We start from the raw sequence: 27,978 nt of genomic DNA, 5'->3' as shown, positions 1-27,978 counted from the left end.
AAAAATAAAGTCATGGCAAGTGCCCGTACAGAGAATTGTGTCTTCAAATAAATGAAGATTTTGTTTTTAGAGAGTATAGCATTGAACACCAAAAGTATTTAGTATATTGTAACCTGTTATTTGTCAAATGCTTCAGTACCAAGATGGCGACGGGGTCACGTGATAGCCATTATGGCGTAGGTCAATTTATCGATTCTTGGATTGTCGACGTAATTAAAACTTGAAAGGATCCTTTAAAAAGAAGCACATTCCTTTTCAATTTATTGTATCACGTAAAAGGGCTATCCTTGTACAAATGTAGGTTATTTTAGTGTGTTTTTATGAATTTCGAACACTAACAATCCCCAAAAATGCTCCTCGTAAAATCAATTTGTTATGGCCAAGTTTAATTGTGAAGACTTTTAAACTCGAATTTAGTAAGAAAGGTTTTTAACTAAAAGTAACTTTCTATGGGACTACAAACGCGTCAAAATACGTATCTAAGTGGTATAAAAAAACTATGTGGGGACATTGATGCACTGCGCCAGTACAGGACATGCATTGCACTTAAGTCTGTGCGTCAATAACTCACAGTGTTTGACACATTGTTTCCACTACAACATATATCAACATATTTGATATAAACAATAAGCACGCAAGCATTCAAGGAATAAAAACATTAATGAACTCTTTAATTTTAGTTAATTACATTTTCGAAATAACTTACGGCTTTTATCGCGCAATACCGTCAAATCGTTCCAAATAGCTGGAGCATTTATTTGAATAAGTAAATGTTGACAGTATGCTCTTTAAATGAACAAATTGTGTAGCTATGTATGTGCTATGTATGTGCTTATATATCAATTCACTTTAACAATCTTCCGGTTAACCATTTACTCTGCTTACCAGTACTAATGTCACAAAACCTGAAACGAACTTCTTTTAAACATAAGCTACAAACAGCTGTCGAAAAGATAAATAGCAGGGAACATAAATGCGTGTAACGTTTTTAATGGCGAGAACTGAAATTACTGAATATGAGTCATGTTTCGGCTGAAACGAATATTCCTGGAAAAAATATTTCCTAGAAACACCTTGACATTTAACAATTTATTGTCACAACCTAAATCATTTGGGCCATTCCTGACTAGCGGAAACCTTTATCTTCCAGAAACATTTAGTGGTTACGGTGAAGCTTGAACATTGTTCTGGGAACGGGACTTAATGTATTTGCTGAGTTTTTTTTTTCAGAACGCGGTTTAATTCATATCAGATGTATGCAGTGTACTCCCGCAAAACTTAACTCTCTAAAAACCGAAATCATCATAAGATATAACAGATGCTTCCGTCCCGTTGTCCCTTAGTATTGTTTCAGTTATTTAAATTGACCAGTGAAAACCGAATAGTGTAGAAGTAATGTCCTGCATTTATGATTCATTTAAATATGTTTCGGTTTGTCATAATCTACAGTAATTCGTGTAGTGATGCCAAGTTGTGCCATTTTTTAATTCTTTTTTTTTGCATCTTAACAATTGTTTTAAAAACTATCAAAGTCAGTAAAATGAATGATTTCGAAGCAAATTAAATTTTATGGTTTCCATTATGTGTGTTTATGTCTGGCAAAACCTTGTGAATGTGCCGTGCTATTCATAAAATGTATTTGATGTGAAGTAAAGTATATGTGAAATTACAATGATTAATCTTTATTTTACAGCTGGGCTAAGCCACTGAAATAAATTTCCTTCCGTTATTTATGCTTTAGTTTAGTTTAATAAATATATTTACGTCATAATGCAAAGACATGCTGCTGCGCATATACTGCAGAACATGATGAAACCCATCTTTCTAACGAGAAAAGCTGTTGAACACGGGTTACTCAGGAAGCGGCATTCCCAAGGACGCCATGTGGTCGCCGTGAGGACGCATAAAGAGGGCATCCGGATGCCGATTCGGGGACGTTATGACGCCTACTGTGTTTAAAGTAAACGCCCAAGCTCTGCGTTCTTACGGCATCCTCGCTCTGAGCCGTAGGATTGTTGTTTTTTAACGTGTGCATATATGTATTTCAATGGTTCTTCCTTATCTCAACAAACATTTTATTTACTTCAAAATGTTAAGTGTTTTTAAATCTAGTTTGATATACCACTGCGTGTTGCTGAAATGTGAATTGAATCAATTTCAGTCACCGCTTTAAAATTTGCAGAATGGGAGACATTATTTGTTCAAAATATGTTAACAATTATTAATACATGTTTACCGGTAAACAAATGTAGTTGGTGGAGTGGGGACTCGTGGTTTATAAGTCCATCGGAGCAAAAAGCCATTTTCTTGTTGACGTAGACCAATATAGTCACATGGCGAAAACAAAACTATTAAAAAACAATGACACTATTTAAAAAAATGAATTTAGTGTAATTTATTTAACCACTAAAAAGCATTTGGGAACGCAGTGTTGCTAACACCTGAATTCAATTATTTTAATATTCTTACATATTCATAGAACAGGTACTGTGACAATACACTGTACGAATTCAAAAATAATCTTTCATATACTGGTAGTTTTTCCACCAAGTAGCCCTGGTACATTGGAGCGATCTCACCAAGTCCTTTCGAAATCAAACAATTGTTAATTACTGGAAACGTTTTTGTCTTTAACTAGCATTCGAACGTGGTGACCCCAGCTTTATCATGTTTTCTCACGATATTGTTTATGGACATTCTCCATAGGTAAAACCTATTTATTTAAGTTCGATTTCAAGTAAAACCTATGGCTAATTTAGACATTGAGTCCGTTTCATTGGTAGAATCATTACTTGTTGTATTTTCAGAGAAGATATCAAGAACGCTCCATGGGGTTAAATCGAACCCAGACACATCGTTGTCTGATTATGGGATGTCAACCATATTAAATAATTTCTAAGAATTTAGTGTAAAGTATCTCACCACGAAGACAGAATTGGTGCATACACTGTTCCTAACGCATTGAACAGGTACTTTGAATATAGATAGAAAAACTCACAAACATTGTTTCATATACTGTTAGTTCCACTAGCATTGGAGCTAGTAGGCCTAGGTATTGCAAGCGTTCTCGATATGGCCTCTCAAAATCAAAGAAGTGGTAAAGTGGGGGGACTGTTTTTGTCTTTGACAAGCAGGGCAATGTGATTACCACAGCTTTATGATCCTCGATAGTGTTAATGGATATTTCGTCTTGATTTAAAACATATTAAATATAGTTCAATTTCATGGAAAGTCGTGACGGATGATTGAAACACTCTCGAGTCCGTTTAATTGGTAGATTTAATACTTGTTGGTGTCTTAAAAGAAGGTCTTTAGAACGCTCCATTTTAAAAATCCAACCCAGGATGGCACAGTATATTACACAGAAACAAAAAAATTAGGAACATTAACTGATCCATTTTGGTGGAACACAACATAAATATGCTTTATATGCAAGTATGTTAATGAAGAAAACAATAAAATGTTATTCGTTTTAGATGAATAATCCAGAAGCATAGTTATTTCAGAAGTAAGGCTGTATATATAGCAATCCGTAGTCCTGTTTGCAAGTTTGTTCTCTTAAAACACTGAAATGATGTGATAACTACTAAAATAATCGTGCACGCATTTCTCCGTGTGTATAAATACACTGGCATTTTTTATTATTTTTTTTATAAGTAATATAAATTTACACAATGTAATTTTAAAGGAAGTCAATAATAATAATAGAATATGTTTATCCACTATCGATTACAACGGATAGCAGAAAAAAACACACAAATATGTTCTCTTAGCCAACAACAGGAGGATTGCTTAGTAAGCAGAAACCTTACAAAAGAAACATGGCTGTTCATATACACAATATACCGGTAAACATGGCTGTTCATATACACAATATACCGGTAAACATGGCTGTTCATATACACAATATACCGGTAAACATGGCTGCTCATATACACAATATACCTGTAAACATGGCTGTTCACATATATACCGGTACACATGGCTGTTCATATACACAATATACCGGTAAACATGGCTGTTCATATACACAATATACCGGTAAACATGGCTTACACGACAATACTTTTTTAAGAAAACTCAAAATTATTCCCGCGGATATAGCGATACCGCCAGAGTATATATGTGTCTTGTTCTGAGAAAACTGGGCTTAATTCATGTGCGTAAAGTGTCGTCCCAGATTAGCCTGTGCAGTCCGCACAGGCTAATCAGGGACGACACTTTCCGCTTTAATGGTATTTTTAGTTTCAAGGAAGTCCCTCCTTACCGAAAATCAAGTTTAGGCGGAAAGTGTCGTCCCTGATTAGCCTGTGCGGACTGCACAGGCTAATCTGGGACGACACTTTACGCACATGCATTATGTCCAGTTTAATCAGAACACGACACAAATATATATATATAATTTTTACATACAATTAGCCATATCGACACGTGACTAATCAAAGACAAATGGCCTCACTGTTGTCCAACATGGCTTAACTTGTCTGCTGTGAAAAAAATAAAATCGACAACCTGACAGGACAACCAATAGATCTACTCTTTAGTGGTTTATAACCGATATGCAGCACAACAACAACAAAACAACAACAACAACAAAATAAACAAGCATGAGTGATAAACACAATGTTACTGAAATATTTTCAGAGTTCAATCGCTATTTGGAAGAAGAACAACAACTTAGGGAGGTATATAATTGAATCTTAGTCTGAGAAGGATGGTGTCAATGATGTTTTATATACTAACATTAGGTCATTGATACACTATTGGCGTGGATTCACAGTTCACCAGTTATCGAAATCTTAAGCATTATGATTAACATGATAAATTGCAAACTACTCAATTACGTACATGAATTCATAACGAAAATTTTAATTTATTTACTTTATCTGTGAATTCCTAATCGATCAGTTTTCTCTGACATAGACTGCAGTGCAACAAAAGTTTAACCATTTTTAAGAGAACTGTCAACTCATCACTGACAAATTTTTCTGGTCAAAATCACACCAGTTTTTCAAAATCCAATGAAGTGCTATTTTCGCCAACATTACTACTGTTATATATTCACGATATAAGAAGATGGGTTATATTATTACATTAAAATAAAACATGTTTTATTTCAAAGAAAATTATTTATTGAAGTTGTAAAAAGTGTCCAGCTTTCAATCAATACATTGGATTCAAAATTAATAATTGCCCCTCGCTAATATGGCATGGATAACTAAGTGTTTCATTGCCCCCCATAACACTGAATTCAATGTAATACTGTAAGTGTAATATCACTGATCTGTGGCTTGTACTGGCCATGCTAGTTGCAATAATTCAACTCTCAGCTTAGGCTGAGAGTTGCAATGCGCTCTCTCTTGTCCATGGGTGCAAAATGTTATCAACAATTTTAAAATTTACCTATCTAAACCACAATCTCATCCAAATGGTACCATTAAAGCAAGAAATAATTGATTTGTATTGACTAAGGTTTTGTTTTGTACGCTGTATCCGCCATATTGGAAAATTGACCCAATATAGGTCAGGTTGCATTACACCAATATTTTGTACGTCGCGTTATGTGTTGGAGCCAAAAAGTCAATAACGATGTGGTTTTCGATACAGAATACACTGTTTCAAATTTAAACATAACAATGTCAGGGAGAAAAGTGTGTTGAAACATCGTCGTGTTTTTATCGGATGCATGCAAAGGCTAACATCCGTAGGTTTCCATTCAGGTAAATTTAACATGGTTATGAAGTTTATTAATTATTTTCCTCAATTTGTCTCGAACGACGTCTGTAACTCTGTTTAGTGAAACGCACTGATTCCGTGCGCTGAACTGCACGCGTGTGTATGAAGGAGTGCATATGGACTCCCAGAGCCGCCATAGCAAAAATTATCAAAGGTTCTGGGAGTCCGTTTATATGTACTACTTGCCATGCCTGCTTGCACAGCTAGCCCCGGCATGAACGCCTCTGCAAAAGCATTGTTCAACGGGGAGTTTGATTTGTATGTTTGAAGAGTAGGGATGTAAATAAACAAGTGAAACTTTCAATGATGTTAGAGCCTTCAATGTAAAATGGTGTTCTTTTAATGGTGTTAAATAGTAAATTCTTTTGAAGAAACACTACAATTGGCGACAGGGATACAAAACATTCAATGACATTTTGTTAAATCATGGAAAGAGAAAACAACTATTTGCCGCAATTTCATGTGCATGGTGATCTGTCAGGATAAGCAGCTCATTGGAAACTGTGGTTACAAGTGTTCAAGTTGTTTGTTGTTCAGTTAGGCGGGAAAATAAAGACAATAACCCTAAATAATGTTCATAAGAGACAACACACTGTTGCTTGCCCCGCGGATGCAAGTTAATTTCATCAATACTGGCATGTGTATCATGATTCTGGTATAAAATGGCCTATAAACTGGAATTGATTAAAAGCCACTTTGGTTGCTCCTTAATGTCAAGCGGACAAATAATGGGACTTGTTTGAGATTATTACAGGTATAAGCAGCATGCTATTTTATTGTCATGGGTAAAATCTTTTCATTTGTGATGTTTTTTTTTAAATAAGCTTTGTCCAGATTGTTTGATAAATGCATGGTTTAATTTGTTATTATGCCCCCCTTCGAAGAAGAGGGGGTATATTGCTTTGCACACGTCGGTCGGTCTGTCGGTCGGTCCGTCCACCAGGTGGTTTCCGGATGATAACTCAAAAAACGCTTGGGCCTAGGATCATGAAACTTCATAGGTACATTGATCATGACTCGCAGATGACCCCTATTGATTTTCAGGTCACTAGGTCAAAGGTCAAGGTCACTTTGACCCGAAATAGTAAAATGGTTTCCGGATGATAACTCAAGAAGCTTAGGTCTAGGATCATGAAACTTGATAGGTAGATTGATCATGACTCGCAGATGACCCCTATTGATTTTCAGGTCACAAGGTCAAAGCTCAAGGTCACAGTGACCCGAAATAGTAAAATGGTTTCCAGATGATAACTCAAGAACTAGGATCATGAAACTTGATAGGTAGATTGATCATGACTCGCAGATGACCCCTATTGATTTTCAGGTCACTAGGTCAAAGGTCAAGGTCACAGTGATCCGAAATAGTAAAATGGTTTCCGGATGATAACTCAAGAACGCTTATGCCTAGGATCATGAAACTTTGTAGGTAGATTGATCATGACTCGCAGATGACCACTATTGATTTTCAGGTCACTAGGTCAAAGGTCAAGGTCACAGTGAACCGAAATAGTAAAATGGTTTCCAGATGATAACTCAAGAACTAGGATCATGAAACTTGATAGGTAGATTGATCATGACTCGCAGATGACCCCTATTGATTTTCAGGTCACTAGGTCAAAGGTCAAGGTCACAGTGACCCGAAATAGTAAAATGGTTTCCGGATGATAACTCAAGAACGCTTATGCCTAGGATCATGAAACTTCGTAGGTATATTGATAATGGCTGGCAGATGACCCCTATTGATTGTCAGGTCACTAGGTCAAAGGTCAAGGTCACGGTGACCCGAAATAGTAAAATGGTTTCCGAATGATAACTCAAGAACGCTTATGCCTAGGATCATGAAACTTGATAGGTAGATTGATCATGACTCGCAGTTGACCCCTATTGATTTTCAGGTCACTATATCAAAGGTCAAGGTCACGGTGACCTGAAATAGTAAAATGGTTTCCGGATGATAACTCAAGAACGCTAATGGCTACGATCATGAAACTTCATAGGTACATTGATCATGACTCGCAGATGACCCCTATTGATTTTGAGGTCACTAGGTCAAAGGTCAAGGTCATGGTCACCCAAAATAGTGAAATGGTTTCCGGATAATAACTCAAGAACGCTTATGCCTAGGATCATGAAACTTCATAGGTACATTGATCATGACTCGCAGATGACCCCTATCAATTTTGAGGTCACTAGGTCAAAGGTCAAGTTCACGGTGACCCGTAATAGTAAAATGGTTTCCAGATGATAACTTAAGAACGCTTATTCCTAGGATCATGAAACTTAATAGGTAGATTGATCATGACTCGCAGATGACCCCTATTGATTTTCAGGTCACTAGGTTAAAGGTCAAGGTCACGGTGACCTGAAATAGTAAAATGGTTTCCGGATGATAACTCAAAAACGATTATGACTAGGATCATGAAACTTCATAGGTACATTGATCATGACTGGCAGATGACCCCTATTGATTTTCAGGTCACTAGGTCAAAGGTCAAGGTTACAGTGACAAAAACATACTCACACAATGGCTGTCACTACAATGGAGAGCCCATATGGGGGGCATGCATGTTTTACAAACAGCCCTTGTTATGAATTGTGAGTGAATGAATGGGTTGATGTTTGAGTATGTATTTGTTGACAGGGCCCTCGATTTGCACTTTTTACCGCCGAATGTTGGTGGCTTCCCCCATGAAAAAAGTATACTTCTTTCCCCTATTTTGTGGAAAAAATTCCCCCCTAGAAAAAAACACAACAAACAAATGCAAAACCCTTAATGCTGAACAGATATTGTTAGTGTTTCCTAGCCTTATTCATACAGCTGTAGACGGGTAATATTACCTTTCGCGCACCTGCACGATGTATACATCTACACCGTTACCGGATAATAAAATGATAAGTCATACCGAAAAAAGCTTAAGAAAAAAAACGATTTCTTCCTGCAAAAAATAGATTTTGTGTTTAAAGAAACTGCATTAGATTGTATTAATAAAAACCAAACAGACAGTCACACACAGGCATCGGCGAGTGCGTCATCAAATGACAAGTTGATGGAAATTGAATTTTAGAGTCTGTGCAAAATCATCTACTTATGAAGGAGTTATGAAGAAATTCTGATTCTTGTTATGATACTAAGAGATGAGAGAAGAAAATTTGTCTTTTCAATAATTATTTGAGCACTGATAATGGTAACTTGCCATGAATAAAGAACTTTGTATGTGTGTTAAATAGGAGAGAAATACTTCTGGAACAACAGAAGTTTCCCCTCTTTATTATATTGACATTCACTTTATAATACATCATTACAGTATAGTCTAATATGAGTGTCAAAGATACTAAATTATAAAAAAAGTAATGAATATAGTGCAAACATGTACCAAAAAAATGAAGTAATGAGAGACTAAGTGAAAAAATCCCTTGTAAAAGGTATTTGGCCCAAAAATGCTCCCTCATGAGGGATGTGGGTGGCTTCCCCTGGGGTCAAGAGAGGGCCCTGGTTGATCATGCATTCATTGGTTTAAAGAAAAGAATGGCTTGTGGTGTAGCTGTCACTGGCAATGCCTCTGCAACAGCATGTACAACTGGGGCCCGTATTCACCAACCAATTCTTAGACTTAAGAATAAAGAATAGACTTAGAACCAAGAAAAATGTGTTCAGTGTTTGAATATATACAAGCCCCCACTGGTGATTTTGTCATTAACAAAATGTTTTATACAAAGAATAATATAGATAGAGATGTTTACTGCAGAGTTTGACTCAAAATTAAAGAAATTCTTGAATATTCTAATTTAAAGAATTTTCTTTATTCTTAGACTTAAGTCTAAGAATTGTTTGGTGAATACGGGCCTAGGAGTTCAATTTGTATGCTTGAAGAGTACAAATGTAAATAAATCAGTATAACTTTCTTCAATGGTGTTTGAGCCAGAAATCTTGTTCTTTAAATGGTGTTAAAATTAAACAGTGTACATGTATTCTTTAAAGAAACACTACAGTCACATTGGGCTTTTTATGCAATACATGTGTATTTTACACATTGGTCCCATTTTGTGAAGTGTTATGAAACACAGCCATTCAATGACTCTGGTCAAAAGAAATATTCATCAGTTGATTCGTAGTTGCATTAGAAGCCCATTCATCATGACATGAGGATAGCCCAGGCTGGGGTTCAATGTCTTGATTCTTTTGGTATAGAATCATTAAGCTACTAAGCTATTTGCTTTTTTAATAACATTTGAAAATATATTAATTTCTGCGTCATTATACCCCCATTACCATTGGTAATGGGAGCTATACAGGAGTCACTTTGTTGGTCCATCTGTCTGTCTATCTGTCGGTCGGTCTGTCCCAAAATTTCATTCGATCTACACCAAACTTGGTCAGAAGTTATATCTAGATGATGTCTATGTCAAGTTTGAATATGGGTCATGCCAGATCAAAAACTAGGTTACAGGGTCACATAGTGCGTTTTAAACCGAAAGTTTAACCAGACCAAAACTATGTAATTTATTGTTAGATTTTAAAATGACTAAGTACATTTGTTCACCATCATAGGACGGTGTGTAGTGCGAAAAAAGTACGTTGATATCTCCAAGGTCAAGGTCACACTTGGAATTCAAAGGTCAAATGCTTGTCCGGCCATAACTTTGTCATTTATTGTGAGACTTTAAAATGATTTTTCGAATTTGTTCACCATCATTGGACGGTGTGTCATGTGAAAGAATTACGTCGCTATCTTCAAGGTCAAGGTCACACTTTGAGTTCAAAGGTCAAATATGGCCATAAATGAGCTTGTCCAGGCCATAACTATGTCATTTATTATGAGATTTTAAAAAAATTTGGCACATTTATTCACCATCAATGGCCGGTGTGTCGTGCGAAAGAATTACGTCAATATCTCCAAGGTTAAGGTTACACTTTGAGTTCAAAGGTCAAAAATGGCCATAAATGAGCTTGTCCGGGTCATAACTATGTCGTTCATTGTGAGATTTTAAAATCATTTCGCACATTTGTTAATCATAATTAGACGATGTGTCATGCGAAAGAATTATGTCGATATCTGCAACATCAAGGTCACACTTTGAGTTCAAAGGTCAAAAATGGCCATAAATGATCTTGTCCAGGCCATAACTAGGTTATTCATTGTGAGATTTAAAACTTACTCGGTGTATTTGTTTACAATCAATGGACTTTGTGTCATGCAAAAGAAATAACGTCAATATCTCCAAGATCAAGGTCACACTTTGAGTTCAAAGGTCAAAATGGCCATAAATGAGCTTGTCCGGGCCATAGCTATGTCATTCATTGTGAGATTTTAAAATTACTTGGTACATTTGTTCACAATCATTAGACTGTGGTGTGTCATGCGAAAGAATTACGTCAATAACTCCAAGGTTAATGTCACACTTTGAGTTCAAAAGTCAATAATGGCCATAAATGATCTTTTCCAGGCCATAACTATGTCATTCATTGTGAGATTAAAAAATTACTCGGTACATTTGTTCACAATCATTGGACGGTGTGTCATGCGAAAGAATTACGTCGATGTCTCCAAGGTCAAGGTCACACTTTTGAGTTCAAAAGTCAAAAACAGCCATAAATGAGCTTGTCAGGGCAATAAATATGTCATTCATTGTGAGATTTTAAAATGACTCTGTACATTAATTTTGTTCACAGTCAATGGATGGCATGTCATGCGAAAGAATTCAAGTTTTAGTTTAAAGAGGATTTTTAAAAATTTCAGATTGTAGAAAGTTTTGTTTCAAATAGCTGTGTTGTTATAAACTATTATATTTTTCAATTGTTTTTAAAACTTTTCTTTAGGAAATCAGGACCATCGTTAGAGATCTAGAACAGTCTGCAAGGGAAATTCTCACACAGATCCAAACAGTGCATCAGTCAGATGGCATCAAATGTGGTAAAGCTTGTAGATTTGTGATGGGTCCCTAATCCCATCATTTCGGAAACCTTACATTATGAATTTTTGTAGATAATTGAAAAAGTAATGATTTTATTAAGTCATATATTATACTTCCTGCTACGAAGTAAAGTGGAGTATACTGGAATCATCATGGACTATTGTGACAAGCTCTTGTTAGAAAAATTGTCTTGAATGAGTGGTATACTTGGTGTTTTAATGTGTAAATCCATTACCGCAATGACATTGACACAAGCATGTACATGTATAGTAGATACATTGAATGTTTTACAACCTTAATGCATACCATATTTCTTTTATGTATTTGGGAATGTGTTAATGTAAATAATTTTTAATATAAAAATTAAATACCATACAAAACATGTTGATTACTTACCAATTTAACCTAAACAAATATTGTTTTTAAATGCCAAAATTATCAATAATATTGTGCATATCACCTCTTCAATCCTAACTCCTTAAACCTTAAAAATTATACTGTGTTTTCTTTTAAGTGATCAAACTTTTATCAATAGTTTTAATGACAACCATGTGATACCAATCAAGGGTGCAGTTTGTAATTGTTCTTCTGCTTAACAGATCTACATGTATCACACTTAACCCTCACAATATGTAGGTAAACAAGTCTAATTGTTCATTTCTTCATTGAATGTTTATTCCTATGATGTGCCAATGTGAGCACATAAATCATTGTTCTTTACAGTGCAAGAGATTTGCAATGGCATCACACCATTGTTTGGAAATATTCAGAAAGGGATGCAGATCCTTGCTGGGAAGATTCCCGACAGTCAATACTACAGGTAAGTTTGTATTCCTATTTCTGGTCCTTGTATTCCAATTTGTATGACCCCGAAGGAGGGCATATAGTGATCGCACTGTCTGTCTGTCTTTCTGTCACACTTTTGCATTTAGGTTTCGAAAAATGCTCATAGCTTCTATGTCGCTTCAGTTGTAACCTTCACACATGTATTTGGTATGCATGTGTTTATGGGCAAAGCCTTTCCATATGCACAAAAATTTTGACCCCTTTGACCTTGACCTTGAACTTAGGGTCTGCGTTTAGGTTTCGAAATATGCATTTAAGTTTCGAAAAAAAACGTTTTTCGGGGCAAATGTCTTTTGATGGGAAACAGCTCTTGTTGTGCCTTTTATTCCCATTTCAGTTACTTGTATTCCCATTTCTGCTCCTCTCTTCTACCTTTATTTATATGGATTGCTGTATATTATATGAAGTGTGGGGCTCTGATATGTTATCAATTATTCAAATGACATATGAAAATCCTTTGTTAACACTTGAAAAAAGAAATTGGTTAATCCTCAGAGAGCACATTCATTCAAGCAACCCATGCAAAGGGCGTCAGACCTTAGACATATCTGATAAAATTTGCTTCGATAATATTTAGGTTCGATAATATTTCCGAACCTGTCTGACCTTGTGTCCGACAAAAAAATTATGTAATACGTTTAAAAATGAACACAAAACTAAGAAAAAAACAAAAAAACGGACTGGTTTATATTTATTTTATTTAAATTTAAAATAAAATGGCTTTAAGCAACCAGTCAAAAAGTGATTATGGTTTATTTCGTATACATATTTGCTCTACATTGTATATCTCGTATTCATTTGCTCAGAAATTTCTTACCAGGATAACAAAATTACAGCCCCTCTAAAATAAAATGTAGCGAGTAAACACTTACCACTATGTAACTGATATGACTATAAAGTGAGCGGCATTTAAAAATTAAACAAAAGTAATAAAGATGATGCAGTTGCAAAAAATACCTGTTTCGGCACTGACGTTCTGCCATCTTGTCACGTGATTACCCCTTCTGAGAGTACCAGTGTTTGATATTGCTGTTTACAATTACACAATTACTTGTAATGTATAAAAAAATCACAAAGCTGTCTTCACTTTTAACTGAAAGTTTTATCTTTTTTTATAGAACAGGTTTAAATTAAGTTGTTATTGTATTGTATTTGAAATTTTTAAACATTGGGAACATCGATAATAAAAATAAACTCTATTAATGTTATGTTCTATTGTTTGGTTAAAGAAGAAGGAGGTCTGGTAAAATCCGATGAGGTCCTGATTTTTATACGCCCGTCTATGACGGGACGTATTATGGTATACCCCGCGTCCGTCCGTCCGTCCGTCCGTCTGTTAATGTCGTACGCTACGTCAAATATCCTTTGACAGATTTTCTTCAAATTTTAACACAATCTTAATATTGATAAACCCTGATCCCCTTTCGTTTTTGACGGAATTCTGAATTGTCGTTCCAGAGTTATGGGACTTTGTTCGTCAAAATTTCGTGATTTCATTGAATGTCCTACTGTAGCTATATAAAAATGTTAAAGTTGTTATAACTTTGGTATGCTTGGACCTAGAGTCTTGAAACTTGACATGAAGGTTGGCCAGAACTAGTAAGTAACCACTGGACATTTCAAGGTCATTCATTTGAAGGTCAAGGTCACTGTGACCTTGAATGTAAAAATGTTAAAGTTGTTATAACTTTGGTATGCTTGGACCTAGAGTCTTGAAACTTGACATGAAGGTTGGCCAGAACTAGTAAGTAACCCCTGGACATTTCAAGGTCATTCATTTGAAGGTCAAGGTCACTGTGACCTTGAATGTAAAAATGTTAAAGTTCTTATTTCATGTTATAACTTTGGTATGCTTGTACCTAGAGTCTTCAAACTTGAAATAAAGATTGGCCAGTACTAGAAGATGACCACTGGTCATTTCAATGTCATTCATTTGAAGGTCAAGGTCACTGTGACCTTAAATGTTAAAATGTTAAAATTGTTATAACTTTGGTATGCTTGGACATAGAGTCTTCAAACTTGACATGAAGGTTTGCAAGCACACTTAGATGACCACTGGTCATTTCAAGGTCATTCATTCTAAGGTCAAGGTCACTGTGACCTTAAATGTTATTGTTGTTCATGTATCCTACCGTAGCTCAAATATCCCCCGATGGATTTTTTATACGCCCGTCTATGACGGGACGTATTATGGTATACCCCGCGTCCGTCTGTCCGTCCGTCCGTCCGTCCGTCCGTCTGTTAATGTCGTACGCTACGTCAAATATCCTTTGACAGATTTTCTTCAAATTTTAACACAATCTTAATATTGATAAACCCTGATCCCCTTTCGTTTTTGACGGAATTCTGAATTGTCGTTTCAGAGTTATGGGACTTTGTTCGTCAAAATTTCGTGATTTCATTGAATGTCCTACTGTAGCTCAAATATCCTTCGATGGATTTTTTTCAAATTTCAACACAATCTTAATATTGATAAACCCTGATCCCCTTTCGTTTTTGATGGAATTCTGAATTGTCGTTCCAGAGTTATGGGACTTTGTTCGTCAAAATTTCGTGATTTCCATGCTCATGTACTTATAAAATAAACCATGTATTCAAATACAAATAAACTGAAGTAAAAAAATGATTCAAAGGGTTATTTATTACCTTACTACTTCATTGGCGAACGACGGGCGTATCATGCGCTCATGGCGCAGCTTTTATTTTTTAAAGTTATCGGACCAGTAAGATTTTTTTGTCTATCGCATGGGTTGATAGTATTGCATAAGAAATGGTCCTAATTTTCTCCGTTTGTGATCGTCTTAGTCCGTCTTGCGTCATCAATATTTACCTTGTTAACACATTTATCATCCAATCTTAATGAAACTTTGTTATAACATTTGTGGCCGAGTTAAAATATGGTTCTGGTCCGTTGAAAAACAGAGGGCAGGGCCTTGTTAACACTGTAGCCACATTTTAAGCCCAATCAACATGAAACTTGATAGGAATATTTTGTTGTAAGGATATTGTGGCCGAGTTCAAAACTGAGGGGTCTGTTTAAAAACATGGCCACCAGGGGACGGGGCGGTTTTTATGTCCCACAGTCTATACTGGGGGACATATTGTTTTTGCCCTGTCTGTTTGTTGGTTTGTTGGTTTGCATCAAAATTAAACATTGGCCATAACTTTTGCAATATTGAAGATAGAAACTTGATATTTGGCATGCATGTGTATCTCATGGAGCTGCACATTTTGAGTGGTGTAAGGTCAAGATCATTCTGCAAGGTCATAGGTCAAATATATGGGGGTGGGGGGTCATAGTTTTTCACAAACACATCTCGTTCTTATATGGCTATAGTACTAGTTATAGTAAAATCTTGTTAACATTGTACAAGTCATATTTTATTGCAATCTTCATAAAACTTGGTAGGAACATTTGTTCAAATAATATCTGGACAGAATTTGAAAAATGTTTTGGTTCATTGAAAAACATAGCCACCACAGGGCGGGGCAGTTTTCCTTATATCGCTGTAGTGAAATCTTGTTAACACTCAAAAAAAGTCAAATTTTTGGTCCAATCTTCATGAAACTTGTTCAGAATATTTGTTTTAATGATATCTGGGCCAAGTTTTAAATGGTTCCTGTCTGTTGAAAAACATGCCCTTTAAGGGCTGAGACAATGTCCCTTATATGGCTATAGTTAAACTTTGTTAACACCCTAAAAGTGACAATTACAGTCCAATCTTGCCTAATCTTTGGTGATAAAATTTTGTTGTAATGATAATGAAAAACATGGCCCCATTGGGCAGGTTTTCTTACATGGCTATAAAGAAACCTTGTTAACGCTCTAATGGCCACATTTATTTGGCAATCTTCATAGAACTTTATCACAACACAAAATCTCTGCCTAGGTAATATTTTGGAAAAGCATCTTCTGACTCTAGAAGTCACTTTCTTTGTCAAATCTTCATGAACCTCGGTCAGAACGTTTGTTCTATTTGTTCTTATGATATCTCAGCCGAGTTAAAAAATAAAAAATGGCCAAAAAATTAAATATTTATGTTTCATAAAGTACTTTCATTATTTTTAACTCCACTTTGGTCAGAATAGTTTAGTTCTTTAGGGTCTCAGGTGAGCGTCCTAGGGCTGATGGCCTTCTTGTTGGTAAATAAGTTGCCGGTTATGAAATGCTTAAGCTAATCTGGGGCAACACCTTCTGCCTAGACTGGATTTTTGTTTATAATAGATTTTCTCTAAATGAAAAATTCCATAAAAGTTGAAAGTATCATCCCAAATTTGCCTGTGTGAAGGCAAATCTGCGACGAACCTTTACGCACATGCATTTAAGTCAGTTTTGCCAGAACAAGGCTAATATACAGATAAGTATTTTATTACACGATATCTGAGCTCATATAATTAGTTGACCGGTAGGTACCATTTTACCTACATTTGCCAAATATTGTCATGCCTTGATAGTGGATTCCCTAATATTTAACACTAGATCTTTAAGTAAAAAATGCTCCAACAACTCCACTACAGCATATGCCATGCAATAGGTTCATATAAATATATATTGATGATACATGTTTATTTACATATTACCATCATTTAGTCTTAATAAAATTGGCTAGTCTTAATTCTTTCCTTTCTCTTTCTATATAGCTCTTAATTGCAAAGAAATGTAACTAAAAAGTGTTTTAAACATATTTTTGAAAATTTCAAGACACCCAAACTGTCTCTAAATAATATCAAGTGAAGAGTCTCTATTGACTTCACTAAGAGATATTTTTATCAAAGCCATGATACCAAATTGCGAAGTTAAACATTTGTTGAATCCTTGTAAACGCTGGATTTTAAAGATTTTTGTAAATAGTGTTTTTATGTTCAGTAGTTTGCTTGGGCAATTACTTGAGTCCGGAGGGTTATTGACTCTAATAAGTAAGAGGCCACATTTATGTCTCTATCGTAATGAAACATGGTCGAATGTTTATCTCGACACATTCTAAGGGGAGTTCAAATCTGGGTCACATGTGTCAAAAAATTAGGTCATCAGGACATCTAAGAAAAGCCTTGTAACCACTCTCATGGCAATATTTATTATAACTTGTGTTTCATCAAACTTGGACAAAATGGTTATCTGGAAGTGCGCTCTAGGAAAGCAAGGCCTAATGCATTTGCCTAAAATATCATACCAGATTAGTTTAAGGTCATCCGCACAGGCTACCTGTAATCTGCAACGAAAAAATCCTCTTTTATGGACTTTTTATGCCCCCGTTTCGAATACCAGTACTTGGGGGTATATTGCTTTTCGCCTCTGTCTGTCTGTCATTTTATGTGTCTGTCTGTCATTGCATATGTGTGTCTGTCCCAAAACTTTAACCTTGGTCATAACTTTTGCAATATTGATGATAGCAACTGGATATTTGTCATACATGTGTATCTCATGGAGCTGCACATTTTGAGTGGTGAAAGGTTAAGGTCATCCTTCAAGGTCAAAGGTCAAATATATGGCTTCAAAGTGGCTCTTGTTTGTTTTGATGAAGTCTCTTCTCAATGAAAATCCAGTCTAGGCGGAGAGTGTTGTCCCTCTAGGCGGAGAGTGTTGTCCCTCTAGGCAGAGAGTGTTGTCCCTCTAGGCAGAGAGTGTTGTCCCTCTAGGCGGAGAGTGTTGTCCCTCTAGGCGGAGAGTGTTGTCCCTCTAGGCGGAGAGTGTTGTCCCTCTAGGCGGAGAGTGTTGTCCCTCGAGGCGGAGAGTGTTGTCCCTCTAGGCGGAGAGTGTTGTCCCTCTAGGCGGAGAGTGTTGTCCTTCTAGGCGGAGAGTGTTGTCCCTCTAGGCGGAGAGTGTTGTCCCTCTAGGCGGAGAGTGTTGTCCCTCTAGGCGGAGAGTGTTGTCCCTCTAGGCGGAGAGTGTTGTCCCTCTAGGCGGAGAGTGTTGTCCCTCTAGGGGGAGAGTGTTGTCCCTCTAGGCAGAGAGTGTTGTCCCTCTAGGCGGAGAGTGTTGTCCCTCTAGGCGGAGAGTGTTGTCCCTCTAGGCGGAGAGTGTTGTCCCTCTAGGCGGAGAGTGTTGTCCCTCTAGGCGGAGAGTGTTGTCCCTCTAGGCGGAGAGTGTTGTCCCTCTAGGCGGAGAGTGTTGTCCCTCTAGGCGGAGAGTGTTGTCCCTAGAGGCGGAGAGTGTTGTCCCTAGAGGCGGAGAGTGTTGTCCCTCTAGGCGGAGAGTGTTGTCCCTCTAGGCGGAGAGTGTTGTCCCTCTAGGCGGAGAGTGTTGTCCCTCTAGGCAGAGCGTGTTGTCCCTCTAGGCGGAGAGTGTTGTCCCTCTAGGTGGAGAGTGTTGTCCCTCTAGGCGGAGAGTGTTGTCCCTCTAGGCGGAGAGTGTTGTCCCTCTAGGCAGAGAGTGTTGTCTCTCTAGGCAGAGAGTGTTGTCCCTCTAGGCCGAGAGTGTTGTCCCTCTAGGCGGAGAGTGTTGTCCCTCTAGGCGGAGAGTGTTGTCCCTCTACGCGGAGAGTGTTGTCCCTCTAGGCGGAGAGTGTTGTCCCTCTAGGCAGAGAGTGTTGTCCCTCTAGGCGGAGAGTGTTGTCCCTCTAGGCAGAGAGTGTTGTCCCTCTAGGCGGAGAGTGTTGTCCCTCTAGGCGGAGAGTGTTGTCCCTCTAGGCGGAGAGTGTTGTCCCTCTAGGCGGAGAGTGTTGTCCCTCTAGGCGGAGAGTGTTGTCCCTCTAGGCGGAGAGTGTTGTTCCTCTAGGCGGAGAGTGTTGTCCCTCTAGGCAGAGAGTGTTGTCCCTCTAGGCAGAGAGTGTTGTCCCTCTAGGCGGAGAGTGTTGTCTCTCTAGGCGGAGAGTGTTGTCCCTCTAGGCAGAGAGTGTTGTCCCTCTAGGCAGAGAGTGTTGTCCCTCTAGGCGGAGAGTGTTGTCCCTCTAGGCAGAGAGTGTTGTCCCTCTAGGCGGAGAGTGTTGTCCCTCTAGGCAGAGAGTGTTGTCCCTCTAGGCGGAGAGTGTTGTCCCTCTAGGCGGAGAGTGTTGTCCCTCTAGGCGGAGAGTGTTGTCCCTCTAGGCAGAGAGTGTTGTCCCTCTAGGCGGAGAGTGTTGTTCCTCTAGGCGGAGAGTGTTGTCCCTCTAGGCAGAGAGTGTTGTCCCTCTAGGCGGAGAGTGTTGTCCCTCTAGGCGGAGAGTGTTGTCCCTCTAGGCAGAGAGTGTTGTCCCTCTAGGCGGAGAGTATTGTCCCTCTAGGCGGAGAGTGTTGTCCCTCTAGGCGGAGAGTGTTGTCCCTCTAGGCGGAGAGTGTTGTCCCTCTAGGCGGAGAGTGTTGTCCCTCTAGGCGGTGCGTGTTGTCCCTCTAGGTGGAGAGTGTTGTCCCTCTAGGCGGAGAGTGTTGTCCCTCTAGGCGGAGAGTGTTGTCCCTCTAGGCAGAGAGTGTTGTCCCTCTAGGCAGAGAGTGTTGTCCCTCTAGGCCGAGAGTGTTGTCCCACTAGGCGGAGAGTGTTGTCCCTCTAGGCGGAGAGTGTTGTCCCTCTAGGCGGAGAGTGTTGTCCCTCTAGGCGGAGAGTGTTGTCCCTCTAGGCGGAGAGTGTTGTCCCTCTAGGCGGAGAGTGTTGTCCCTCAAGGCAGAGAGTGTTGTCCCTCTAGGCGGAGAGTGTTGTCCCTCTAGGCGGAGAGTGTTGTCCCTCTAGGCGGAGAGTGTTGTCCCTCTAGGCGGAGAGTGTTGTCCCTCTAGGCGGAGAGTGTTGTCCCTCTAGGCGGAGAGTGTTGTTCCTCTAGGCGGAGAGTGTTGTCCCTCTAGGCAGAGAGTGTTGTCCCTCTAGGCAGAGAGTGTTGTCCCTCAAGGCGGAGAGTGTTGTCCCTCTAGGCGGAGAGTGTTGTCCCTCTAGGCAGAGAGTGTTGTCCCTCTAGGCGGAGAGTGTTGTCCCTCTAGGCGGAGAGTGTTGTCCCTCTAGGCGGAGAGTGTTGTCCCTCTAGGCGGAGAGTGTTGTCCCTCTAGGCGGAGAGTGTTGTCCCTCTAGGCGGAGAGTGTTGTCCCTCTAGGCGGAGAGTGTTGTTCCTCTAGGCGGAGAGTGTTGTCCCTCTAGGCAGAGAGTGTTGTCCCTCTAGGCGGAGAGTGTTGTCCCTCTAGGCGGAGAGTGTTGTCCCTCTAGGCGGAGAGTATTGTCCCTCTAGGCGGAGAGTGTTGTCCCTCTAGGCGGAGAGTGTTGTCCCTCTAGGCGGAGAGTGTTGTCCCTCTAGGCGGAGAGTGTTGTCCCTCTAGGCGGAGCGTGTTGTCCCTCTAGGTGGAGAGTGTTGTCCCTCTAGGCGGAGAGTGTTGTCCCTCTAGGCGGAGAGTGTTGTCCCTCTAGGCAGAGAGTGTTGTCCCTCTAGGCAGAGAGTGTTGTCCCTCTAGGCCGAGAGTGTTGTCCCACTAGGCGGAGAGTGTTGTCCCTCTAGGCGGAGAGTGTTGTCCCTCTAGGCGGAGAGTGTTGTCCCTCTAGGCGGAGAGTGTTGTCCCTCTAGGCGGAGAGTGTTGTCCCTCTAGGCGGAGAGTGTTGTCCCTCAAGGCAGAGAGTGTTGTCCCTCTAGGCGGAGAGTGTTGTCCCTCTAGGCGGAGAGTGTTGTCCCTCTAGGCGGAGAGTGTTGTCCCTCTAGGCGGAGAGTGTTGTCCCTCTAGGCGGAGAGTGTTGTTCCTCTAGGCGGAGAGTGTTGTCCCTCTAGGCAGAGAGTGTTGTCCCTCTAGGCAGAGAGTGTTGTCCCTCAAGGCGGAGAGTGTTGTCCCTCTAGGCGGAGAGTGTTGTCCCTCTAGGCAGAGAGTGTTGTCCCTCTAGGCAGAGAGTGTTGTCCCTCTAGGCGGAGAGTGTTGTCCCTCTAGGCGGAGAGTGTTGTCCCTCTAGGCGGAGAGTGTTGTCCCTCTAGGCGGAGAGTGTTGTCCCTCTAGGCGGAGAGTGTTGTCCCTCTAGGCGGAGAGTGTTGTTCCTCTAGGCGGAGAGTGTTGTCCCTCTAGGCAGAGAGTGTTGTCCCTCTAGGCGGAGAGTGTTGTCCCTCTAGGCGGAGAGTGTTGTCCCTCTAGGCGGAGAGTGTTGTCCCTCTAGGCAGAGAGTGTTGTCCCTCTAGGCGGAGAGTGTTGTCCCTCTAGGCGGAGAGTGTTGTCCCTCTAGGCGGAGAGTGTTGTCCCTCTAGGCGGAGAGTGTTGTCCCTCTAGGCAGAGAGTGTTGTCCCTCTAGGCGGAGAGTGTTGTCCCTCTAGGCAGAGTGTTGTCCCTCTAGGCGGAGAGTGTTGTCCCTCTAGGCGGAGAGTGTTGTCCCTCTAGGCGGAGAGTGTTGTCCCTGATAAGTCTTTGGGGATTGCACAGGCTAATCTACGACAATACTTCAAGCATTAACTAGGTTGCTGTGGCGAAGTGGATATGGTGTCTGCCTAGCAACCGGAAGGTCAAGGGTTAAATCCCAACTGTGGGAGACTTCTTTCGATCTCCCACAAAGACACCAAGTACCGGTTCTTAGTCCGAGGAAACAGAATTACGGTTTCAATAATCCTCAGGCTTTCGATGTAATCAAGCTAAAATAGATAGGCTAAAACTAAAACTTTAAGCATAAAGCCCAGCTTTCCCAGAACTAGACTCAATGAAGTGCATGCTTACTTCAGGTACAGTGATCAGTGGAGGTTCCTTATTCAGCGTCTGGCCTTCCTGGCAGCCTTTCTCACCTACCTCCAAACGGAGTCCGTCATTTCCATGCAAGATGTTGCTACACTCATTGGGGGTATTTATTTATTAATAATTATTACACACTTTTTGTATGAATACCAGTTCATTGACCAATCTTTTATTCCTATATTTTTCTAGTTGTTGATAAGAAAATTCTGTATTTTTAGAAACCTTTTAGATTTTCATAAAATATTTTCAAGGTTTGTGTTTCCAGTTCTCTTAGCCTTGCCAGATAAACTTGTATTCAAAACTACTAATAGTTGTTCACACTTGCATACCCAAGTCCAGAAAGAATTCCCTAAGGTACATCACATTTGTGTAATTCCCCCTATATTTGCAATAGGAAAGTACCCAAACACAACAATTTTACTGATTTCCTTTTCCTTTTTTCACTTTGTTAAAAATGATCTTCAAGGAAAAATGATCAACGATCACAAAACATTCAGAGGCAGAATAAAAAGCAAAACCATTCTAGTAACATTTCTTTACCAGTGAATACATAAATCTTGTGATCGTCTTAGTTTTAAACTTGTTGTTAAGATTTAAAAGCAATTTCTACACATTTGACATTGAATATTCTTAAAAACATATGAGCCATCCTCTGTGAAAAGGGGGTTTAATGAATGTGCGTGAAGTGTCAACCCATATTAGCCTGTGCAGTTAGCACAGTTTAATCAGGGACGACACTTTCCGGCTTAACTTGATTTTTGCTAAGAAGAGACTTTCTGTTTACAAAAAATACCATAAAAGCGGAAAGTGCTGTCCCTGATTAGCTTGTGCGTACTGCACATTCTTATATGGGACGACATTTTAGGCACATGCATTAAACCACCTTTTCACTGAGCACGATCCACATACAACTTCCACAGATTTTCACGTTTTGTGTTGCCTTAAACTACATATGAAGGAGGTGGAGAATCAAAAGAACCTACTATCTTTCCCTGCACGTTTCCTCATTACTTTGATAATTAGTAAAAAATGGACAGCTGCACCCTTTACCACTTAGGTACCTAGTTTGACGCATTTGTAATCCCTTACAAAGTTGATTTAATTAAAGACCTTTTTTACTAGATTGAAGTTTTAAATCCTTCATTTTCAACCCTTAGATACTAGTGAGTTACTCACAGGCTGTTCTGGTTTTATGCTGTTTGCACATTGCCATTTTCACTTTGCATCTGAGTTAATTGCCTGACTTATGTTTTTCAATGCTTTGTTGACAGTGAAAGTGCTTCGTGAGGAGGGATTCCACATTGACCTTGAGGATTATCTCATGGGACTGCTACAGCTTGCAAGTGAACTAGTATGGGATTCACATTATGTAGTGGCAAATTAAGTGCATGTGCAGTATGAACAGGCTAATAGGGGAGATGTCACTTTCTGTCTAGAATGGGTTTTTGCTGCCTAAATGTGACTTCCTTTAAAGTAAAAATTCTATAAGAGCGGAAAGTGTTGTCCCAAATTAGCCTGCACTGGACTGCAGACTACACAGACTTATAGGGGAGGACACTACACCACAGACTTATAGGGGAGGACACTACACCACAGACTTATAGGGGAGGACACTACACCACAGACTTATAGGGGAGGACACTACACCACAGACTTATAGGGGAGGACACTACACCACAGACTTATAGGGGAGGACACTACACCACAGACTTATAGGGGAGGACACTACACCACAGACTTATAGGGGAGGACACTACACCACAGACTTATAGGGGAGGACACTACACCACAGACTTATAGGGGAGGACACTACACCACAGACTTATAGGGGAGGACACTACACCACAGACTTAAAGGGGAGGACACTACACCACAGACTTATAGGGGAGGACACTACACCACAGACTTATGGGGGAGGACACTACACCACAGACTTATAGGGGAGGACACTACACCACAGACTTATACGGGAGGACACTACACCACAGACTTATAGGGGAGGACACTACACCACAGACTTATAGGGGAGGACACTACACCACAGACTTATAGGGGAGGACACTACACCACAGACTTATAGGGGAGGACACTACATCACAGACTTATGGGGGAGGACACTACATCACAGACTTATAGGGGAGGACACTACACCACAGACTTATAGGGGAGGACACTACACCACAGACTTATAGGGGAGGACACTACACCACAGACTTATGGGGGAGGACACTACATCACAGACTTATAGGGGAGGACACTACACCACAGACTTATAGGGGAGGACACTACATCACAGACTTATAGGGGAGGACACTACATCACAGACTTATGGGGGAGGACACTACACCACAGACTTATAGGGGAGGACACTACACCACAGACTTATAGGGGAGGACACTACATCACAGACTTATGGGGGAGGACACTACATCACAGACTTATAGGGGAGGACACTACACCACAGACTTATAGGGGAGGACACTACACCACAGACTTATAGGGGAGGACACTACACCACAGACTTAAAGGGGAGGACACGACACCACAGGTTTAAAGGGGAGGACACTACACCACAGACTTATAGGGGAGGACACTACACCACAGACTTATAGGGGAGGACACTTCACCACAGACTTATGGGGGAGGACACGACACCACAGGTTTAAAGGGGAGGACACTACACCACAGACTTAAAGGGGAGGACACTACACCACAGACTTAAAGGGGAGGACACTACACTCATGAATTAAGCCCTGTTTTCCCCAAGCCTGGTTCAATTATATAAAAAAGAGTTTTACTATGACTTAAGCTTGAGGGAATCTTTATGAGAAAGATTCAATGCTTTATGGTTATCTTGTTGTTAAAGATTTACTGGTGTTGGCAAGCTAAATAAAATTCGCCATTTTGGACCTATATATCCACAAGCTTTGTCCGTAAAATCAATATAGTTGAGTTTTCAAATATCATATGTGACTTTCCCCTCCAAATCATGTACAGTGTATTATTATTATTTCTGAGCAGGTTGATACATAATGCTGAATTATTTATATTGACACAGAAATACAATTTAATATAATTGTTGTGTTGAGAAATAGAAAGAAAATAAAGCTTAATTATAAAAACCAACTTTGAAAAAGCCTCTTTAGGCGAAATATATAAGAAAAAAGTGAAACTTGTTCTGTGTTAACTCACATTGTTTTGTAACTTATATCTGTTTGCTGAATACGAGGCTGTTTATTAACGTTGCCATCGAATAATCGTATCGCTGTCGGCTAATACTATGACCGATACTGTAATCGGGCACAAATAGAAGGAAAAACATCATGTCATCACAAATAGAAGGAAAAACATCATGTCATAGAATTTTATTATTATTTGAAATTTTAAAGAAACAATAGCATGTACGTTTATATAAAGAACCACTGGACTCCATCTTCCAATCCGATGAAATGTGCTGTTCAGTGACAGTTAGATAACTGTCAGTTGCATTTGAAGTCCATATGTCCGTTGTAATAGCAACACTCTGCACGAACTGCAAGCGTTTCACCAGGGAGTCCCTTTTGATGTCGTTCAATTCAGAAATACGCACACGAATAGTATTTCGGCAAGTGATCGTGTAATGTGGAGCTATATTTGAAAAGAAACTCTTTCAACCCTTTTGAATCCACAAAACTTAATGGGAGGTAATCGACCACAATCTTAAACACAATCTTACTTGCAATCACATCACTAGAACACCCACTAACACCAAAACTACCAGTAGCAGTCAACTGTTTAATTGATAGCTGTTTGACTTTATTACTAGCACTTTCCAGTGAACCAGGATGCTTAACAGTGACATGATTCCACAGATTTGTAGTAGACCGCGCATATGTAAAACTAACTTTACACACATTACACGTTGCGGTCTTCTTATCCACAGACCGTGTAAAGTATTTCCATACTTCTGAAGGGGCTGTTGGCATTATCAGATTTAAATTATGATCCCTTATCACAAATAATTGTTCTGAAGTTTTCTCCAAAAATTAACTTTTTGAATTTATATCATTTGTTAAGTTTGAATAATTCACCGAGTGTGTATATTGCATTGTGCAATTTGAGTAATTCACACCTTTTAACGGCTGTTCATACTGTGATCACAGAAACTTAATTAATATTCACCAGTCAATTAAAGCCGTTAATTGGCAAACCCATTGACAAACAACAGTTAGGGGCCTTTCTTAGAGTGTGTATATTGCATTGCGCAATCATCGCTGATACGGCCACGTTATCAGTTTGACACAAAGAACGTCACATCAAACATGTTAATCCCAAGTGATTATGGATGCCAATAAGTAAGCGGTAGGGCAATTACGTTTGAAAAAAATGCGAATAACTGAATATCAATTCTGTTATTCTAATACTGACCATTCAATCGAATTTTCAAATAATTTTGCCATTCCTAATATGAACCACCATGCAGACATCATTATGAACTAATAGAAATATAATTTATTTTTAACACTCTTTGTTATAATAAAATTAAGTTGCAATCTGGGAAAATGGGACTAAATACATATGCGTAAAATGTTGCCGCAGAATAGCTTGTGCTAATCAGGATGATCAGGGACAACACTCACCGCCTAGACTGGATTTTTTGACAAAAGGAATCTTCCTTTCAACAAAAGAAATTTCACAAAAGCGGAAAGTGTTCTGCTTGATTAGCCTGTGCAGACTGTGCAGGCTAATCTAGAACCACACTTTATGCACATGCATTAAGCACTGTTTTCCCAGAGCGAGGCTCAGTTTGTGTATTTCTTTTGACCTTGCAGTCAAGGATAACCCATGAAAGTGCAAGCACTTATTTCCAATGGGGTCCTTACAAGGAATCCCGGTGCGATACCCTAGCTCTTTGCGAATAGATCCCTTGGTTCTTTTACGTGCTCAGTGTATAGCACCGATACACGTGAGAATTACCTGGAATGGTAGACCAGAGTGTTACCACTCGTCTAACACACCACCCTATTAGTTATAAGAATGAGTACTCTTTTCTGGCACAATCACAACAATATGTTGCTTACCTACATCTTGTCTCTACACAGCTGCATCTTGGATGCTATTCTTTATTTTATTTTCTCTATTGCTGTTTCAGTCCCGGTTGGCAGTGAATGCAGTGACAGCGGGAGATTACGGGCGACCAATGAGAATTGCCAAATTCGTCGGCGAACTGGACTCTGGTTTTCGCCTCCTGAATCTGAAAAATGACTCACTGCGCAAGAGATTTGATGGTCTGAAGTATGATCTCAAGAAAGTGGAGGAAGTGGTGTATGACCTGACAATCAGGGGCTTGAAGCCTGCTGAATGAACGAACTCTGGACTCACAGTCGTGAATCTTTTATTAATTGTGTTAACTTTTTTAAGACCATGTCAGTAGAAACACAGTTTTCAAATTAAATTAAATATGCATATGCAAGTGTCTCAAGTACATGTAATTTACCAACATTAATACATTCAACAGGTAATTCTGCATGTAATGCCTTTTAAAAAACTACACAGTTTACTTTAAGATCGATGGCTTATTCAAACTTTACAAAATAGTTTGTTATTTAGGACAATCTGGTTATTGATAGACTGTTTTTATTTTTAAACTGGATTATGTTTTCTTGTGTCTAAGTCTATTTTTTATTTTCAATTAAAAGAATCTGAAGTGTTTCAGTGCTGTATCACTTTTGTTTAAATGTGATTATTTCGTTCATATTATACACTTGTTTCTTCATGATCATAATAATGTATAGCAGACACTATAATTAAACATCATTTACTTATTGCATGCATTTGTAATTCCTTGGTGTTTTGTGCAGTTACCGGTATTTAATCAAAATGGATGTCGAATGGTCATATTTTAAGCGATTCTTG

General features: G+C 39.3%; 1 protein-coding gene across 1 annotated transcript; it reads left to right on the top strand.

Annotated features, from left to right (window-relative positions):
* The first annotated feature begins 4,552 nt into the window (after positions 1–4,552).
* On the top strand, positions 4,553–27,888 carry LOC127844486 (translin-like). Its single transcript, XM_052374754.1, has 6 exons — positions 4,553–4,685; positions 11,555–11,648; positions 12,373–12,469; positions 22,074–22,189; positions 23,355–23,434; positions 27,215–27,888. The coding sequence occupies exons 1-6, from the start codon at positions 4,608–4,610 to the stop codon at positions 27,425–27,427; spliced, it is 678 nt and encodes a 225-aa protein (XP_052230714.1). The 5' UTR covers positions 4,553–4,607; the 3' UTR covers positions 27,428–27,888.
* The last annotated feature ends 90 nt before the right edge of the window (positions 27,889–27,978 follow it).

Source organism: Dreissena polymorpha, chromosome 9, assembly GCF_020536995.1.
Source record: "Dreissena polymorpha isolate Duluth1 chromosome 9, UMN_Dpol_1.0, whole genome shotgun sequence".
In the NCBI taxonomy this organism is placed as follows: domain Eukaryota; kingdom Metazoa; phylum Mollusca; class Bivalvia; order Myida; family Dreissenidae; genus Dreissena; species Dreissena polymorpha.
This window is presented reverse-complemented; position numbering and strand designations above follow the sequence as displayed.

What these genes read in the sequence shown, in the direction of transcription:
- LOC127844486 (XM_052374754.1), top strand. Translation starts at nt 4,608, where the DNA reads ATGAGTGATAAACACAATGTTACTGAAATATTTTCAGAGTTCAATCGC. An exon ending in GTCAGATGGCATCAAATGTG is followed by an intron (nt 11,649 to 12,372) that starts GTAAAGCTTGTA and finishes TGTTCTTTACAG; the next exon opens with TGCAAGAGATTTGCAATGGC. An exon ending in CCCGACAGTCAATACTACAG is followed by an intron (nt 12,470 to 22,073) that starts GTAAGTTTGTAT and finishes TGCTTACTTCAG; the next exon opens with GTACAGTGATCAGTGGAGGT.